Source organism: Aptenodytes forsteri, unplaced genomic scaffold, assembly GCF_000699145.1.
Source record: "Aptenodytes forsteri isolate BGI_AS27 unplaced genomic scaffold, ASM69914v1 Scaffold141, whole genome shotgun sequence".
Taxonomy (NCBI): Eukaryota; Metazoa; Chordata; class Aves; order Sphenisciformes; family Spheniscidae; genus Aptenodytes; species Aptenodytes forsteri.
Genome location: NW_008794416.1, coordinates 596,747 through 614,679, shown reverse-complemented (window position 1 = coordinate 614,679; position 17,933 = coordinate 596,747). Strand labels below are relative to the sequence as shown.

At 41.7% G+C, this 17,933-nt stretch overlaps 1 protein-coding gene across 1 annotated transcript in view; it reads right to left on the bottom strand.

Annotated features, from left to right (window-relative positions):
• Positions 1-17,812, bottom strand: part of PTCD3 (pentatricopeptide repeat domain 3) — a 22,899-nt gene extending 5,087 nt beyond the window's left edge. The window contains exons 1-20 of the mRNA XM_009289405.2: positions 17,795-17,812; positions 16,811-16,860; positions 15,693-15,732; positions 14,603-14,648; positions 13,778-13,846; positions 12,346-12,450; positions 11,791-11,914; positions 10,650-10,753; positions 9,817-9,890; positions 9,407-9,494; positions 9,246-9,306; positions 8,883-8,965; positions 8,048-8,192; positions 6,783-6,833; positions 5,783-5,866; positions 3,568-3,596; positions 2,950-3,053; positions 1,784-1,862; positions 1,600-1,690; positions 311-396 (exon numbers count right to left, since the gene is read on the bottom strand). Coding sequence (XP_009287680.2) covers positions 311-396; positions 1,600-1,690; positions 1,784-1,862; positions 2,950-3,053; positions 3,568-3,596; positions 5,783-5,866; positions 6,783-6,833; positions 8,048-8,192; positions 8,883-8,965; positions 9,246-9,306; positions 9,407-9,494; positions 9,817-9,890; positions 10,650-10,753; positions 11,791-11,914; positions 12,346-12,450; positions 13,778-13,825 — 1,356 coding nt within the window. The 5' untranslated portion in view covers positions 13,826-13,846; positions 14,603-14,648; positions 15,693-15,732; positions 16,811-16,860; positions 17,795-17,812. The remainder of the gene's footprint in view (positions 1-310; positions 397-1,599; positions 1,691-1,783; positions 1,863-2,949; positions 3,054-3,567; positions 3,597-5,782; positions 5,867-6,782; positions 6,834-8,047; positions 8,193-8,882; positions 8,966-9,245; positions 9,307-9,406; positions 9,495-9,816; positions 9,891-10,649; positions 10,754-11,790; positions 11,915-12,345; positions 12,451-13,777; positions 13,847-14,602; positions 14,649-15,692; positions 15,733-16,810; positions 16,861-17,794) is intronic.
• Between the last annotated feature and the right edge of the window lie 121 nt (positions 17,813-17,933).

Below are 17,933 nucleotides of genomic sequence, written 5' to 3'. Positions count from 1 at the left end.
AAGGAAGGGGGGGACGTTCGGAGTGATGGCCGTTTGTCTTCCCAAGTAACCGTTACGCGTGATGGAGCCCTGCTGTCCTGGCGATGGCTGAACACCTGCCTGCCCATGGGAAGAAGCGAATGAATTCCTCGTTTTGCTTTGCTTGCATGTGTGACTTTTGCTTTACCCACTAAACTGTCTTTATCTCAGCCCACAAGTTTTTGCACTTTTACCCTTCTGATTCTCTCCACCACCCCACTGGGGAGGAGTGAGCGAGTGGCTGTGTGGTGCTTAGCTGTTTACCAGGGTTAAACCACAACAGCTTCCTTACCTCATCAGGGTGCCGCTCCCTACTCATCAAAGACAAGAGCTCTTCCAACAGGTCTTGTCTCCTATTAAACCCCAGCTGTTTCATATCTGTTTAGAGAAAGGCAGTAGTTAGTAGGTGTGACCGGTACCCCCTGCTCCCAACTCCTGGTACTATGGTCAGCGTAACTAATGCCATTTTATAAGGCAAACAGCCATTCTCTGTGACCGAGCAGGTCACATATTAGTTCCCTTTCCCCTCATTATCAGACCCTGAAGGTCCTGTGAACCAAGTACATGAACCAAACAGATTTCTTCTTCCCTTCCCTGCTGGCCTCAAGACTCCTGGGCACCAGGCTGACTACTCCCCTTGTTAACGGCCTTCAAGGTCTCAGGCACCCGGCCAACCCAGTGGTGGTGATGACCCTGTCACAGAACAGGGAGGGCAACAGCACACAGAGCACTGTCTATAAAATCAAGCAGGTACAAGTCCTAAGTGGGAACTTGGGCCTGTACTGCTGCTGGACAGTGAGATCCATGACCCCCTGGTGGCCAGGGACACCTCCACTGTTGTCTGCCTCCTCTGAGGATTGAGTGGTGACTCATATTCTTTTACATGTTTTTCGAGGCTAGATTATGATTTTTACATTGATACAGCAAACCAAGTGTTAAGACTTGACCCAATCTGCAGAGGGTCCAGGTGATTAGAAACCATAAGCTAAACGGTGCTATAAAATTCTGTGCTACGCTACTTATAAAATTGTACTACACTGATTCCGCTTATAGAAATCCTGTGCTATTCTGATTATAAATTCTATGCTACGCTAATCATAAAATCCTGTTAAGAAAATAAAGCTTTAATTGGAACTACAAATTAGTGCTGTCATTATTCTGCCAAGGATCCCTAAGAGAACCTGTCTGTCCCCTCAGTGTTGGGTGACAGTAGGATATTTTCTGTGTGCCAAAGCCTGTATCTGCATTCTTGTCTCCTCTTCTTAAGGGACAAAGAACAGGCAAATAATTTAAATGAGTTAAACCTGGGCTGTTAAGGTACTACTCTCTGGTAAGCATTCAGTTTTGCAAGACACTGACATTTAACTGACCCAGCCATCTCTCCAATAGTCTGTGCTATTGGTTCTGCCTTTCTCTAATACAACAGCCCCACCACTGCACTAAGGAATAACGTCCCTCATGCCAAAGCACCTTATCATGGCTATTCTGAGCACTGGGAAGTTTCCCAACTACCTCCCACTTCACATTGCTCCTGACTTTTATCAAACAAACTGCCTACGTAGCCATGTGGCTATCACTAACCTTCCCAGACTGAAGGGATCACTTCCAAGTGGTTGGCTGCATCCAGTGCTTGAAGAAGGTCCAATATATTTTTAGGAGTTGGATAGAAGAGCTGATGAAGGAAGAAAATCACTTCAGTAAACTGTAACTGTTCCGTTTTTCCATACTAAAGCTTTGAAGCTTGCTTACCCTAGTACACACTTACCGAAGAGGACATTTCTTTGTACCACTTCAACACAACATCAATTTGTTCCATCATACACAACAATGAAAAGAATTTTGACCTACAGGAGGGGAAAAAATGTTCTAATTCAGTAATGATTAGATCAACCAAACCATACAGAAGCACCAGCAAGTGATGCTGTTCTGATCAGATTTGTATTGCAGATAAGGGAAATTTGCCTGAATGATTACAATACTCCATACAATTAAAAAAGCAGTAGTGTTTTTTATCAGAGAACTTAATGCTGACACTAGGTAACTGGCAGAATTAGGAAGAAATGGACCACTGCATTTTAAAATGTCGAAAAAACGCAATCTCCTTGCCTGACACCAGGTTTGAGGTGTCTGAATCTCTCAAATGCAACATCTGGTTAAGAACCACTTTAAGAAGTGAACTAAATTAACCTGGTTACTTGTGCAAGTTCGCAATACAAAGTCTGGGACCTTGATCCAATGCACTGAATAGGAAAAAAGTCTCTACACCAAGAAATTAATTTCCCTTGATTTATTTACAGGCTAAATAAGGTAAAATCATATGAATCATCCCATCCCTGAACCTGCATCTTATTTTGAAGATAATTATTTTTCATTAATTTACTGGAGTATCTCTAGTTCCAATGCCTAAATAGGCTTTTCTTCAAATCAGTATGCTCCAAGTACTTAACTACATTCAGTGACTGCAGCACTTAATGACATTGGTAAAGGTGTTTCAGATGCCACGATTACAGTTTCAAATGGTGGAACTACACAGGAGTTTGGTGCCTAAATACATCTGCTGCACTGCAACCTCTCTCTACACCACCATGCAGAGAGCTAGGTCTGACCTGTACACTATTTTGGTGTTACCTCCTAAGCTGCCATCCTAAGTGGACGACAGGATTGTAGAAAATACAACTGGTTGGCACAGTTGTTGGATGGGGATTAAGCTAAACTGATGCTCCAAGACACTTTATTTCAGTTCGGGCAAGGCCACAAACGAAAAATAAATCCTAAGCTATCACTGTTCTTAAGAGGGACCTAATTCCCAAATTGCACATACAATAGCCAGCTGATGTTCAACAAAGCATCCTTCTGTGCAATGTTCAAATCCTAGTTTGTATTCAAATTGACAATTCACAAGATGCTGAATGTAAGCTGCACGTCGCTCACCAGTAGGCATTTAACCGATCCATGTCCAAGAATTTCCAGTTGTCTCCCTTCTCCATTGCCTTATTTAACCGATAGGCAAGCTTGATATCCTTAAGGTCACAGCACTGCAATAAACCAGTTAGATTTTAAAGCTACCAAATATAACACTTCATACCTTTGTGAAACTGAGTCTCAGAGGGATGTATTAAGAGTAATGAGCTGACAGCAAACATTTTTAACAGGATGCAGTGACTGCCAAGGCATTTTGTTTAGTTGAGACAAATGTGTGACTCTCCCAGTGGGCGAGAGCTTTCTAACCTAAACTGACACCTTCTGGTACGGAGACCGTCTGACAGCTGCAGTGTCACTAGGAGGAGGAGGTAGGGCACAGAAGACGGGCTTATGCAGCCATCTCTAGCAAGAGATGCACGTATCACAGGCATGCAAGTTACCAGTTTAGGAGGTATCAAGAAAAGAATTGCAGAATAATGGAGGAAAGTTACAGGAGGTGATGAACACAGGTGAAAAAGGGAAACATATTGAGAGCTAAACCTTCTATAACAGGTTGGAAAACTCACAGGCAATTCTGAAACAGCTGGAGGGCTCAAAGGAATTCTGATTGAGGGAAGAGGTACTTACCACTTGCATAGCAGTGGCAAAAAAGTTGGCTGAAAGGGAAAAAATAGAGTCTGTTAGCTTCAAACTTTCAAGAAGACATACAGCAGCATATTAACCCAGCCTCCCAGAGGACAGACGAAACGTGTTCAATTAGAAAGCTGAATTTGTAGCTCAGTTCGACAATGTAACAGGGATCTTCACTTTGTATGTAGACTTTGGTGTGTTATGAGTTTTGCTAGCCAGTGTTCTGGAGGCAACTATACTGCTGTGCTTTTGGAGACAGATTTAAGCAGGTGATCTGTTTGACTTCAGGCAGTTTTACAAAAGCTACATTCTCTTGTTTGTTGCAAGACAGCATTATTTGTCTAACAGGCAGGCTACAAAAAAAAAGCAGCCACATCACCCATCTTCTCTATTTGCTCCAGTGGAAGAGAAAACATGCAACAGAGAGGTGCTCTGGTAGGTTACCCACCTCTTTAGTACACCCCACAACATACAACTGCCCCCTGAAAATGTCTCCTTCCAGTTTCGTTAGGCTTTGAATCTGGTTTCTGTAACTGACATTTCAAAGCAGCATGGAGACTGATGCTGCCTGAGGGAGGCAAAGAAAGCCATAGCGGGAGGAGGACATAAACTATCCTGCTCAGTAGCTCATTTCATTTTTGTGGTGAGAATTTTAGATAGGGGTTTTTGAAGGAAACACAAGGGCACTGGATGCCATCAGAGACTGAAACAATGGTTAGCAAAATGGTGGAAAGAACTGTAAGGCAATTTACTTAAAACCATTAGGTACAATACATCCCCCTTCCCCTTGCAAGATTTAATAAATTGACTAAATACTTTTAAGTCGGAAAAGACATTTTTGTGTTGTTTGGGTGTTTAGTATACACTTCAGCTACAGCCTACAGAATCCTCTGGGCCACGGAAAGGCCGTGCAGGGAACACAGAGGCTTCTGAAGGTAAGAGCCAGTTCACATACAACAGCACCCTAAGGAAAAACAAGCCTCAGCTTTGTTCAAAGTGTCAACCTGAATTCTGCAATAGCAATTCCCAAAAGGGCATAAGGAGGATCCCATGTTGAAGAAGAGCAGAAAACGTTTACATACACATCTTGCTTAGACAAAGTGGCTTTGATCTAGTCTTATGTGAGCAATCTCTCTCTCTCTCAACCGCTGTGTAGAAAAGCTCATTCAACTCCCATGATTCAGGCAAGGCCTCTGTCTGCGTGCCCATAATCCCTGCCTTTGCTAACAGTGGTATTTCTATAGAGAGTGTGAAGGAGCAGAGTGGGTATAGTCATTGTCTACACTTCTGGCAACAGCTTAGAGCCAGAGCAAGAAACAGTACAACACACATAGCGGGACAGAAGCAAACAAAAGAGTTGTACAACATTCTATTTCCAGGCTTCTTTCCAAGGACAAAAAAAATAAAATGCTGGTTGGATAACCTAATATGCTACTCCAATGTAGTATCTCCTAATCTTTGTCCTTTAAATGGCCAAAAAACATATGAACTCCTCACTGGTTTCCTGAAGCATGCACTGCAATAGCTTCTTCACCCTATCACATATAGGACTGTCAGCTGCTAAAGAGTGACTTCCGACACTTTGTTAACACCACATTGTACACAGCACAGCTACAGACCCCTCTGTGCCACGCTCGTCTTCAGATTGAAGCTGCATCTACTTTCAAACGTACAGAAAGGCTTATGAACATCCTAGGGCAAAGTTGCGTACAGATAGATGGCAGAAAGAGACAGCGAGACATGGGATGTTCAGAATCTACCCCTTCTACAGACCCAAGCTTCAGTTTTGCATGAAGTTTTATTTCATACAATTATCTGAAAAGGATTAGGAAGAACTAGAATAGGAACTCAAACCATAGTACAACAAAAACCTGCTGTTCACCAGATGTGTATCATTTCATGAAGCTGCTAGCAGATGTTCCTCCTTAAACTAGTCTTATGAACAGCCTTCTGGTTTTTTTATGGTGTGGGACTCAAATGTTCATTCACATGGGGTATGCTCCTACTTCCACACAGAAGCCAGTGCACCAATGCATAGCACACCTTCCCGGCACTGGAATTTGTTCTTCTTTCTCCAAAAAGTACCAGAAGGGACTGATACAAGCAAGCTGCATCCATTCTTTCTAGCTGGGTAGAACTACTTGAAATTCCCTAGGTACCTTTTCACCCAAGCTTAAACAAAGCAGATTGTCAGATATATTGAAGTCCATACCATCATCAGGGTCCTGGGGAGTGAAGCTCCTCTTTCCAACATCGCCTAGCACCTCAGAGATGATGCCTGATGGACAAAGATCAGCTACGGGACAAACAAACAAGCAACATCACATCTCAGTTGTACTATGCACTTCATTAGTAAAAAGCCTCAGCCTGCAAACATACTATGGAAATGGAAACAAGCCACATTTCAAACAAGTTTCATGAGCCTCCTACCTGTACCCCTACTTGTGGTGCTCCACACCAGCTGCAATTTTATTTGCACTAAAATTTGCCCTACTATTGCCAGATTTCCACAGCACAACAGGGCAGATGAGGAAAGATACAAGTACTTTCTAGCAAGGAATCCAACAGGCCTGCAAGTCTGCCTGTTAGAATGTGGCACTGGGAAAAGTAAGGCATTTCATAAACAAAAAAAACCCCAGAGAGACTCCAGAGCAGTTCCTCCACATTTGTTATAACACAAGGACTGCAGTTATGACTACTGCGTCTATTCTTTTCCCATGCCCACAGGTTTTTGGCTAAAGGATCTCCTACAGTTGGTCTCCTGCCTTCCAACACAGCTATGTTTCAAAACAGCTCCAACACACAGAACTGTTGCAGAAAAACAGAATCCCTGTGCAATTTCTTCCCTGTGAGTGGCACAGTCTATGAAATCACATGCGTTGTAGTCAGATCCAGTCTCCACAGAAACTGAGTAGCATTTGCGCTTTAGCTTTATCAACTTGTGGCCACAAATGGAAAGGAAAGAGGCTTTCTTTCCAGTTCTGCCCATTCTCAAAACACAAGGACTCTTCCCACCCTGTGAGAAGTTATGATCCTCTGTAGCTTTTTCTTCACCCAAGTAGAATCAGACTGCACAGGTAACATTAGAATTGCACACATAAGAAGTTGTCTTTTAATCCATAAATCAACTGCCTTCACCCATCACATTTGGAAAGCATTTAAAGCAGGTGTTAAACAGGACACATTCATGGACAAGTTGATATTGCACATACCGCCTCTATAAAATATAAAGAGAAGATGATCATACGTTGCAAGGCTAGGCTCTGAAAAGCAAAAACATTGAAGTTACTTCGACATTCTTTGCTGAGCTTTATGCCCGAGCTCTAATTCACAGTCTCCAGTCCTTCCAGTCAGGCAGCATGCATAAATTTACTCTATCATTTCTCTCCCTATCCACCCTAATGCTGACCTCACGTTACAACTGGGAGAGACGATACCCGAGAGTGGACCACCAGATGAAGCACCATATTGCTATGGGGTGAACAGCCAAGCTTCCCTGGTCTAAACTAAAAGCAAAAATATTTCATAACTAGTTTTCCATTCTGCTCATGAACTACCTTTGGTGTATCAGCAAGCATGTCACTAGGGCAAAGCTATGCCAACATTCCCTGTTTTTGCAGTGTTTACTTGACGTCAAAAAACATCATCTAGATCAAACCCTTTTTTTCTGCAGATGTAGATACATAGACCTGAACTGGCTTGGGTGGCTTGTGAAGTAAATCTCCTTGACCTGTGGGAAGCTAACAGACTCAGCTGACTGCTGCAAATATATATTCATATTATTCGCTATTTCTACAGCAGTACTACAGTAAGGACCCAGTTGAGAAACAGCCCATGGGCCAGGACACACTCCCCCACTGTCCTCGAGTAGCTACAGGTAACTACAGGTAAAAATATAATGATAAACATGCTCCTAACCTAAAAGACTACAGCATCAAAATCCTTCATTATTTGACCTAAGGGGCTAAGTGGACCCACTCCATTGTAATTAGTAATCAATACTGAACAAAGACTCTGAAGACGATAATTCACTTTGAAATCCAGAGGCACTGGCTTGCTGAGCAGCTGCAGCTCAGTACTTAGACATTGTTATTTCTCAGTTATCTTGCAAAAGGGAAGAAATAGTGAAGTTGAGAACACAGTGAGAAATGCTTTTTTTCCACAAGCCTTGGACTTCTTCCCTGCAACTAGGAATCACTGTGTTGTTTGCTGCTGAATTCTTAATTAACTATTCTGGAGGTGGCACTGGAATATAATAACCATAGCTGCAGCTCAGTACTTAGACATTGTTATTTCTCAGTTATCTTGCAAAAGGGAAGAAATAGTGAAGTTGAGAACACAGTGAGAAATGCTTTTTTTCCGCAAGCCTTGGACTTCTTCCCTGCAACTAGGAATCACTGTGTTGTTTGCTGCTGAATTCTTAATTAACTATTCTGGAGGTGGCACTGGAATATAACAACCATTCTGGTTCTCTTACCTATATCAAGTGCTTCCATTTCCTTTATTACCAATAAAGCCATGTTTCTGCCTACACCACCACATCTTCTCAGAGTCTTCAGTAAAGCATTAAAAGTTAGAAGATTTGGTTGCACTTCCTGTTGAGCCATGTGATTCAGGAAGACCTTAAACAAAATCCCCAAATCCTTAGTGCTTCACACATTATGAATCACAGTTCAGCTTTCAGGTAGGTATACATGCATTTCCTCAATCTAATCCTTCTCACCCCTCTCAAGTGAGCAACTCTACCTCAACTGATCATTTATTTAGGGAGTACCATCTAATTTTTTAATTAATTTGACCAAAAACCAAGACTACAAAATTACATCAGATTAGGTCTTGGAGAATTGTGTCTAGAACATCAAGGAAATTTTTAAATTTACGTACTAATTGTCCTTACTGATGTTATGTCATTAAAACTGGAGCCTCTAACGTTACCCCTCAAAATTCCATTTCCATCACACCACCATGAATCACAAATCAGAGAAGAGTTTTTATCTAAAATTGTTTGTTTGTTTTCATCTCCCAGCATAATCTCCCAATTACTTTCCTTCTGTCTGGGCAGTTCTTGGATCAGGTATGTTCTCACAAGGCAAACCGTTCTGCAAGGGCAAGGTTGGATTTTGTACATCTTCCACTCCTCAATAGTTAAGTTTGTATGTTTAAACTAGTGTACTTCCTTTGCAGCAGATATTAGTATCTTCTTACAAAGCTCTTGTTTTGAGTCTTCTAACAACTGCAAAATTCTACTGATAAAACAGACCCCGCCCCTACACTCTTACCCCTTCCCCACCTCTTTTGCTCTACCTCCTTACCTTGGCTAATTCCCATCTTTCTAAGAACCTCTCCTTTAGATATGGGACTGCTGTAATCAGTGCGTTGAAGGTGTGCACATCAGCTGGAAAATGTAAGATAATTCATTTTAACTGACAATTATATCCTATAGAAACCAGTTTCTTCTAACATGGCTCAGTTTTTGGCGAAGTCTCATGCAAACTTGTTTCCAGTGAGCCGGCCACATGCCAGCTGCACTGAAATAAACAGTTTGCATTCAGCTCCCATGATCTAGCTGAGGTCCGTACCCCTGCGCCAATCATCACTGCCATGAAACAGATATTCACGTATCAACCAACTGCTGCTACTTAAAAGACCACAAGTCAAAACCAGGAGACACTTACCCTTGTGTCTTTCATTCAGCAAGCCTATGTACATGTCATAAGCTTTAGCAGAAGCCCCATGCTGCAAAAAACAAAAAACCAAGGAAAATAAACAATCTCTATGACTGTGTGAGATTTCACAAGCTGAAAAAAGTCCTCCCGGCACTGAAGGGTAACTTTACCTTCACCATCCCACGGATCATTGTGCAATAGGAGTGTGCATTCCTCTCTGGCATTATCTTAAATATCCTTTCAGCATTGTTATTCTCCCTAGAATCAACAAACAAGCTGAATGTTACTCAATAAAAGATACTTTTAGGAAAAGGATTCAACATGCAGAACAAAATAACGGGCTGTACTCCCAAGGGCTGACATTCAAATATATTACTTGTGACACTTGGAGCTATTCTACAACCACTTACTAGATTTTCAACAACACTTTAAAAGATCAGCAAACACAGATGTATTTAACAAATAACACCTGCAAGTATGGGCTGCTAAAAAGTCTTTAAGTCTGTTTTATAACAACAATGCATGTGCACAACCCACTATGCACATTCCAACACAGGAGTATCGGCAACATTTTCTGTACCTCCATCTAGAGCCAGATGGCTGTGAACCTCTTTGGAATTCTCTCTTTGGAGCCTCCTGCTCTGAAGCGTTCACCTGGAGAGATTTTTGCAGAAATAAGTTTCTCAGAGTTCAAAGTTATGATTAAACATCAAGTGATGTGATTTGGTAACAACACAGAAGTTCAGCAGCAATTTATATTCTACCAAAGGTGTTTTTTAGTGGGTTACATTAAAATAATTTCTATTATAATGTTCAGGAAGCAATAACTAGATTAAGGGTACTGTTCATGTTACTAAACATACTAACAAGGCAAATTATATGTATTTGTGGAGTTGATGGGAATCATTAGACTATAGCACATACTCTGCAAAACCCTTTCTCCCTCAACAGTCTTCCCAGGGACAGGTATTGTGCAACACATCTACTACTGTACCCTGTGACCTGATACTCTGAGGTCACACAAGGAGCCCTCAACTTCATTGAAATCTAGTTATTATGGTTCAGACTGGAGGAAAATTAACTAGCTGATTTTACACTAGAGGTACTAGAGTTCTTTGCAGGCAACTATAAAAACAAGGCTGTCAGTGAGAAACAGTTATTTAAAGGCAGTTCAGCAGAACTAAGCCAAGACAGGGTTCCAGGTGCTAAGTTCAGCTTTACAGAAACTACTTTTGCTGGTAGGTTAGACACAGGATTGTTGCAACTGCCGTATCTCTAGGGAATGTTGACTGCATCTGACCACCTCACACCATCTCCCAGGCAGATCGTCACAGTACAAAAATCTTGACATCACCTTGATACACTCCCACTACGTATGAAAGAAAGAAAGAGAGATCAACAGGTTCTTTGTACCCCTGGTTCTTCCAAATCCTCTTTTTCCGGAGTAGATTCTCCATCTCCATAGAAGCATAACAAATCTAAAAGGCTGTTTGTGGTCTCCAGAGATACAGGGGTACCTGTGGAAAATGAGGATGTACAACAGTTGCAGAGGAAGTAAAGAACGCGCCATCCTACAGCCGTAACAGAAAGCTTTCGAACACCCAGGTACACCCAGTTCTCTTTTGACATAAAGGTGTTCTCTAACAAGTCTATAAAACCTGGGTGTGATGCTAATACTTCCATGAACCCATTCATAGCAGGAGACAATTTTAACACTGAACTAGATTATCTGTTTTTCTGTTGAAGCCACTGAAATGGTAGTTTTCCTGATGAAGTGGGAGAGGGAAGTGGCAGCTGACAGCCAAAACTGTGAAGCAGCACAAGCCCAACACAACATCTGAAATTTCTAGTGCTTTTCATAACTACTCCTAGGATAAACCCTGCCGTGAAGATCATTTTGTGTGTTTCACTTTCTATGAAACAGATTTAAAACCAACAAAAGAAAAGAGCTATTTGATGGAACCATCTCCTTTCCATCTTGTAGCGGATATGAGAAGGTCTCACCTTCCCATTAAGTTTTCCTCCTTCAGATGCTGTGGTGGTTACAGTTTTTTATTGCTTCCTCCTCATTCACCCATGACAGAGATAAGGTCCAAATTAAGGAGGAACTGAGAAAGACTCATTCATTGAGGGCAGGTCCACACAAGGGGCACTCAGATGGTATGCTATACCAGTCCAACACAGCAGCAAAGCACTCGGCACAGACGTAGCTTATACCAAGCAATATGTTATTGCACGAGGGCCTTTGCGGACAGAATGGTATCACTCAATCACATAGCATCTGCCTGTAACAGGCCTTGCTCTGCTGCATCACAAATTGTTCCACTTTGGAAGAGAAGAAAAAACCCTCAACACCGTATCATCTCCTTCTTCATCAGGAAACCATCTGTTCTCTGTATCACCAGAGCGACACGTCAGACAAGCAGTGGATAAGGATGGCCCAATAATTCTGGAGAACCACTTCACCAGACCAGAGCCAGTTGTGAAAGGCAGCAACACAGTCATGAAATTGTCTCCATAGCCTGTGCCAGCTACTAAAGTATTTTCCACATACCTGCTTGTACGAGCTGATCGAAGAGATCCACAGAATCCTTCACCTTTCTGAGGTGGATACGCTCTTTTAGAGCTTCCTCACTCAATCCTTCAATCTGAGGTGTAAGAGTCTCAGGCATCAAGCACTAAAAGCAAAGAGTGCAAGTTAGACACGAGTTCAAACCTCCTCTAAACCGTTGCTAAAACACTAACCAAATATACTTACTCTTCACCCAGCACACTACTTTGATAATCTCCCGACCCTCCCAGCCTAACAGCAGCAGTCCTTTTGGTGATGAAAGACAACACATCCTGATCTCCCGCTTTCATGCTAGGAAGTCAACATCTAAACAACATTTCTTGTCTTACTTTTATCTAAAGAACCCGATACGATATTGAATTCTTAAGGAAAAATGTTCACTTCAGAAATGTAATGGAAATACAGCACTACTTTCACAGCTGTCTATGAAACAATTAACAAAATGATCCTTTTATGTTAGTTTTGGACCCGGCTGACAGTTGATTTCACTACCTGACAAAGCACAAATACAATGAAAATGAAAAGCAAAAAGCTTACTGGTATGTTGGGCTCTGCAAAAGTCTTGTCAAAATATTGAGGAAATTGCTTAATAATATATTTTGCAGCATTTCTCCCAGACTCCTTCGACAATGAAAACAGACGCTGCATAGGAATGAGAGAGAACAAGATGAAGAAACACGCAATTAAAAGGCTGAGAGTGAGAAAAACATTTTCCGTAACACTGAGCGTCCTGATGGAATCAAATTAAACTCACGCTTCCTTTTCAACTCTTAGTAAAAACACAGGCACAAGACAACATTCCAGATAAATATTCTGGTATTTATGCCAATATAAGAATGTCTATTCTCTAAATGAGACTGCAATTTACTTTTCTGTTACTTAGTCAAGTGACAAAATTCTGTACCAGATATCTGAAATGCTGCACTACTACCTCAAGCTCAAAAGCATCTCTCTTTTTAGAGTTACGGCACTCGGATGTTTCTCTCCCCGACTGTCATTTCCAAGAGCATCACCTGATTCCCATTGACCTCTTTTCTTCAAGTTCTAAAGTCAGACCTTCCTTTGCTGTTTTCTTTAAAACTCTTCACATTCAACAGCTGCCTTCAGCCTTCCCAATGGCTTCACCTCTGGTATGCAGAAGAACTGAAGTTTTCTTGTAACCGTATCACTGATCTGCCGTGACGTCTCAGCTCCCAGTCCTCTCTCGCTATGCTCTAATTAACATCACACACAGCAGTTCCTTCTTGCCCTCATTTCCAGTTCTGCTTTTCTCTGCCTCAGCATCATGCTCTTTAATCTTAAGCAAAGATAACATCGGTGGAACTCCATTCCTTCTTCCTTTCTATTATCATCTCAATACTATTTCCATAAGCTGAAGTTACCAAATAGCTGCTCTGTGACAAAACTAGAATTCCTGGGGCTTGGCCAGGACAGTTAAGTGATTACATGTAGTCTATGTAGTAACACACACACACAAGTGACCTTGTGCGTTTTAATTCATACATTTAATTCAAATTTAACTAAACTGTAAGCACAAAATCTCAATACTTGCAATACCACATATTCACAGTCTATATCCAAGGTATATAAACACAGTTTTAACAGGTTGAAAGCCTCACCTAAAGAATTACTGTTGGGAGTTATTTAATGGACTAAGAACATGGCGAAACAGAACAACTCAGCAGGTAAGCCACTAACTTGCAGGAATGTTAACAGAGTTGTGTCAGCTGGAAGGTCCCTACAGGGACAGGAAGAAGAGATAACTTTGTGTGTCCAGAGTGGATTTGTCCAGAGAAATGCTACAGTCATTATGCGTTCAGAAATACACAGAGAAGAAAATTCTGAAAGAAGTCTGATACTTCAATTTTCTTCTGTAATTGAAACTAGGCTCCAATTAGATAGAGTTTTCATAGCCTAGATGAAGGAGGGGAGGGGGGAAGCTATCAAGGATTTGAAAGGAAAGACTTACAGAATTGGCTGCATTTCTTGGCATAAGGAAAGGGTCATCCTGGAACATATAATGAGCAGCAGTAGGATCCTGTAGAAAGGAGAACCCAGGATTGAAACGTTTATAGTTACGTACACAGGCACACTGTAGGCATGTCACACTGCCTCATGGAATTTAAGGCACAATGAACGGTTCCATCGTAACCACCACCTGATGCCCGTTTTACAAAAGCTCCTCTTGTTCAAAAGGTTTAGCCTGTTTGGAAATACTTAAAAAAGCTTTTCCATTATACACACACATGCAGGCTAACATAGCGACAACAAAAGGGTCCTTACTATAACATGACAAGCAAGGAGCGCCCTGCAAAGCAAGAAGGACCCCAACTATAACAGTGTCATGGGAGCTGAGGGAACTTGCAGGATCAGGTTCAATTTCCATAACTAGGACAGACAGGATTAAAGAATGGCATCACAGCATTTACAGTTGTTGCCTAGCAAGAGCAGACACTGATTGCTCTTTGCAAGGCTTACTTTCTGGACCGAGATTGGGAAGAGGCAATCTGGATTGGGAAGCTGAACTGGTAAAGGAACTTGTTTCTGATGTTAGCAAAAGCCTTACCAAAATATTACAGCTTTCGCTGGTAGTTGCAGGTCTCTCTTAGCACTAGAATGAGGCTTTAAGGACACAGCAAAACGTGTTGAGCAAAAGTGAAAACCCCGTAAAAAACAGATGTAAAAGCCCCATCTTTCATTTACGGCTAAAGTAGAAGTAAGAGCCTGCAGAATGCAAGGTTAATGCGTGAGATGGACAACTCAACCTATGTCCACGATCAACAGAACTACTTACCCTGTTCACGGTAGAAGCCAACGTTTGAAGAACCGCTAGCTTATCCCTAAACATAAAGGAGCTTTGATTAATACTCAGTTGCAGACTTTGAGTGTTATGCATTACATCATATGCAGGAGAAGCATAGGATGATCCTGGCCCGTAAGGATTTTCAGTTCTAGGAAATAGTGGGTTTGCTGCACTTAGAAAATACCACTGTTCGCAAAGGGAGGGAAAAATTCAACTGCAAAACCAGTCTCAGTTCTGGAACAACCACAGGAAAAAGAAAAGACTTTGAGGAAAACCAGAAAAGCATGTGTTTCCTACTACCACTCCTGCCCTTATTATACACTATCAAAGAAAGAACATAGGGAAGGGATACAGAAAGAATTCCCTGGAATGCTCCTCTCGGAGCCCGTTAAGACTACCCCACCTCTGAGGGATGGATACATGAGTCCCTCTGCAAGACAAGTCCTGGGAGGAAAAAAAAACCCCAAACAAAACAAAACTAGATTTCTCAGGACTCCTGAGCCTGTGGATCCTTAAGACTTCGGTTGTGTTTCAAGCAAACAAAGAAAAGCCACTGCAAGTATTTAGGTGAAGGTGGTCTTATTTTAGGTTTACATGCAGACACCATTTGGTTATAAACTTAGTTTTTGCTGTACAGTCATGCAATTTCATCTTAAGTGCTTCCAACAAAATAGCTTTTGTTCAGCTGCATAATTTCTAAACAGGATTTATTCAGCCAGCTATCAATGGCCAAGTTTATTTTGCTGAAACACACCTGCATGCAGACAGCCAAATTAACTTGATTTTGCAGATTTCAAGTGAATGTGGTCTTTTACAAAGAAACAGAACTACGCTTAAAAATGCAGTCCTTATAACTGTTTTTAAAAGAAAGGTCAGGAACAGAGCGTACATACTCTGCACAGAGAGTAAGAGTCAAGAATATTCCCAGAGCTCCCAGTCAGCAGGAAAGCCACTAGTGGGACACTAAATCCAGGAATACAACAACTTGAATTTTCTTTTTCAGCTTTGGTGGACAGATTACATTTAGCTAACAATGATTTTCTTCCAGGTTGATACAGATATTCCAGCAGTAAACACTCACCAGATTTTCCTTCGTGGGAGCACAATTTCTTCTTGAGTAACTATGAGAAACAATATTAAAATTGTTACTAGAAACAAACAGATGCCCAAAGAAAATCCTGACCACGTGAAAATCAATCATTTAAGCTGATCCAGCTGGAAGTACTAAAGCAAAGATTTTAAAACCACAGTAGGCCACAATTTAGTGCAATGGTAATAGAAAAGGCTGGCGGGGACCTTAAGTGTCTTGTGTCAAGACAGGATCAGGATCCTATGGTAAACAAACGTCAAAGAGATTGTACCCATTTACCCATTCAAGCTTCTTCAATCCTTATCCCATATCGTCTAGCTTGGGCCTCAACCTTTCCCAGTCCCTTGCTTTCCTACTTAGTCCCCCAGTTTGAAGTTTGCCGTCTCTGCCCATTTGGCTTCAGTTCAGCCTGCCTGAATACTGCAGCGAAGTGCCCTCTCAAGTTCCTCCTCCGATAGCCTGACACCAACCGCTCAGTTCCTTCTACCCCACAGATCTGCCCAGCTTTCCCAGAGGGGAAAAAAGAAAAAGGACAATACCCAAAGAAGAAGCTAGAAGTTGTCAGTAAAGCATCTTAGCAAATTCATTCACAGAGGAGCACGTGGGACCTTCTGATTACAACTCCCAGAGCCAGGGTCTGCAGAGGCACTTTTCCCACTGCCTCTGTGTTGATGCTTCCATGAGCTGTTACTGACTGGCAGGAACTTGCTCCCATGTGCAGCACAGCTCCAGGCATCCCAGAGTACTTTTCTCACAAAACTTGTAGCAGAAATACGGTAAGGGGTACAGAGAAGCAGCAAGAATGTGAAGGAAACTGTCCAGATTAAGGTGGAAAACTCCTTATTTTTATTTCATAGTTTATTCCATTTCAAAGAGCAACTGGATAGCTCATGGAACTGGACAACTCGGTTCATGCTCTTGGAGCACAGGGCTGGTTGGTGGTGCGGGTAATCAAGTTAAGTCAGGAAATCTCTGCACAATGAAGATGGGGGGAAAGAAAATCCAAGAAGGGGAAAGAGGGCATTCATGTCGTCTTTATCTCCTGACACGCTATGTTGTTTGGAGATTAAAACAACATATGCAAGAAACCAGTAATTAAGACATCATACCTTCTGAATTTTCCACAGTCTTCCCAAGAGCTGTATTACTAGAAGAGCATCTATAAACCAATCAGAGTTTTCAATTTGTGGTAGTCACATTAATATAGCAAAAGTAGATTAATTAAATTCTGTACTACAGGTCAGAAATAATTAAAATGTTAGAGGGGAAAAGTAACTGAAGATGTTGCGCCGTTACTAACTCCAAATTATTATCATAAAACTCGTATTTGATGCTTCTCTTAAAGTCCTAATTTCAAGAGACAATAAGTTATACACAGAAAATCATATTACATAAAATTTGTAATTGTTTTGGGGGATATCATGGCTTTAAAGTAGTTTTTACAAATTACTGCATCTTAGAAAGAAAATCCTGAACATAAATCAGAAAAGACACTTTATGTTTTAGAGCCAGGATCTAGCTGAAAGCAGTACCTTTTTTAAAAATATTTTAGACCTGAGTAGTTTTTACACAAGCAGAAGACCCTGCGTTGGGATGCAGGGAAATCAGAACTGTTTAGTTCCAGACGCCCAGTCTCTACAGAGCTGCAGACAGCACGCTCATGTAACCCCAGCTGTAGAAGGCACATCCACATGAACTTGCTTCTGCTGCATACCGCAACGCAGCTGCTCTGTGCTCAGTTCAGAGTCACAGGACACAGCTCCACATCTTTCTCACAACTGCTCACATTTTACTGCTTTTAACATAAATTAAAGGTTACATGAAAATACTTTTTTTTTTTCCCTCACGAAGCAATCTAACACTAAAGCGTTAGCGCAACTGGCATTCGCACGTGCTTCCACACTGACCTTCACCCTGAGGGACACGCTGCTAACGTGCATTCATACCTCTGTGCTTTGCAGTGATATCGCATAATTCTAGCTGTTCCTATGTGTCACATAAACTTATTAGGCATTTTACCATCCCAGATGTGAGTTATATTTTGCCTATAAAGCGTACCCAGAGGAGCGGAACCCTTTCACTTTGAGGCATACCCTGAAAGCAACTTCCCCCCTTCCTCTGCTTTTTCGTGAGATTCAGCTCTAGGAATCACTTAATAGCTCAAGCTCACTCCCGAGGGGGCTCCGAGCCGCAGAGCCCACCAGAAGTAGGGAAAAGCCCCAGAAGAGGCGC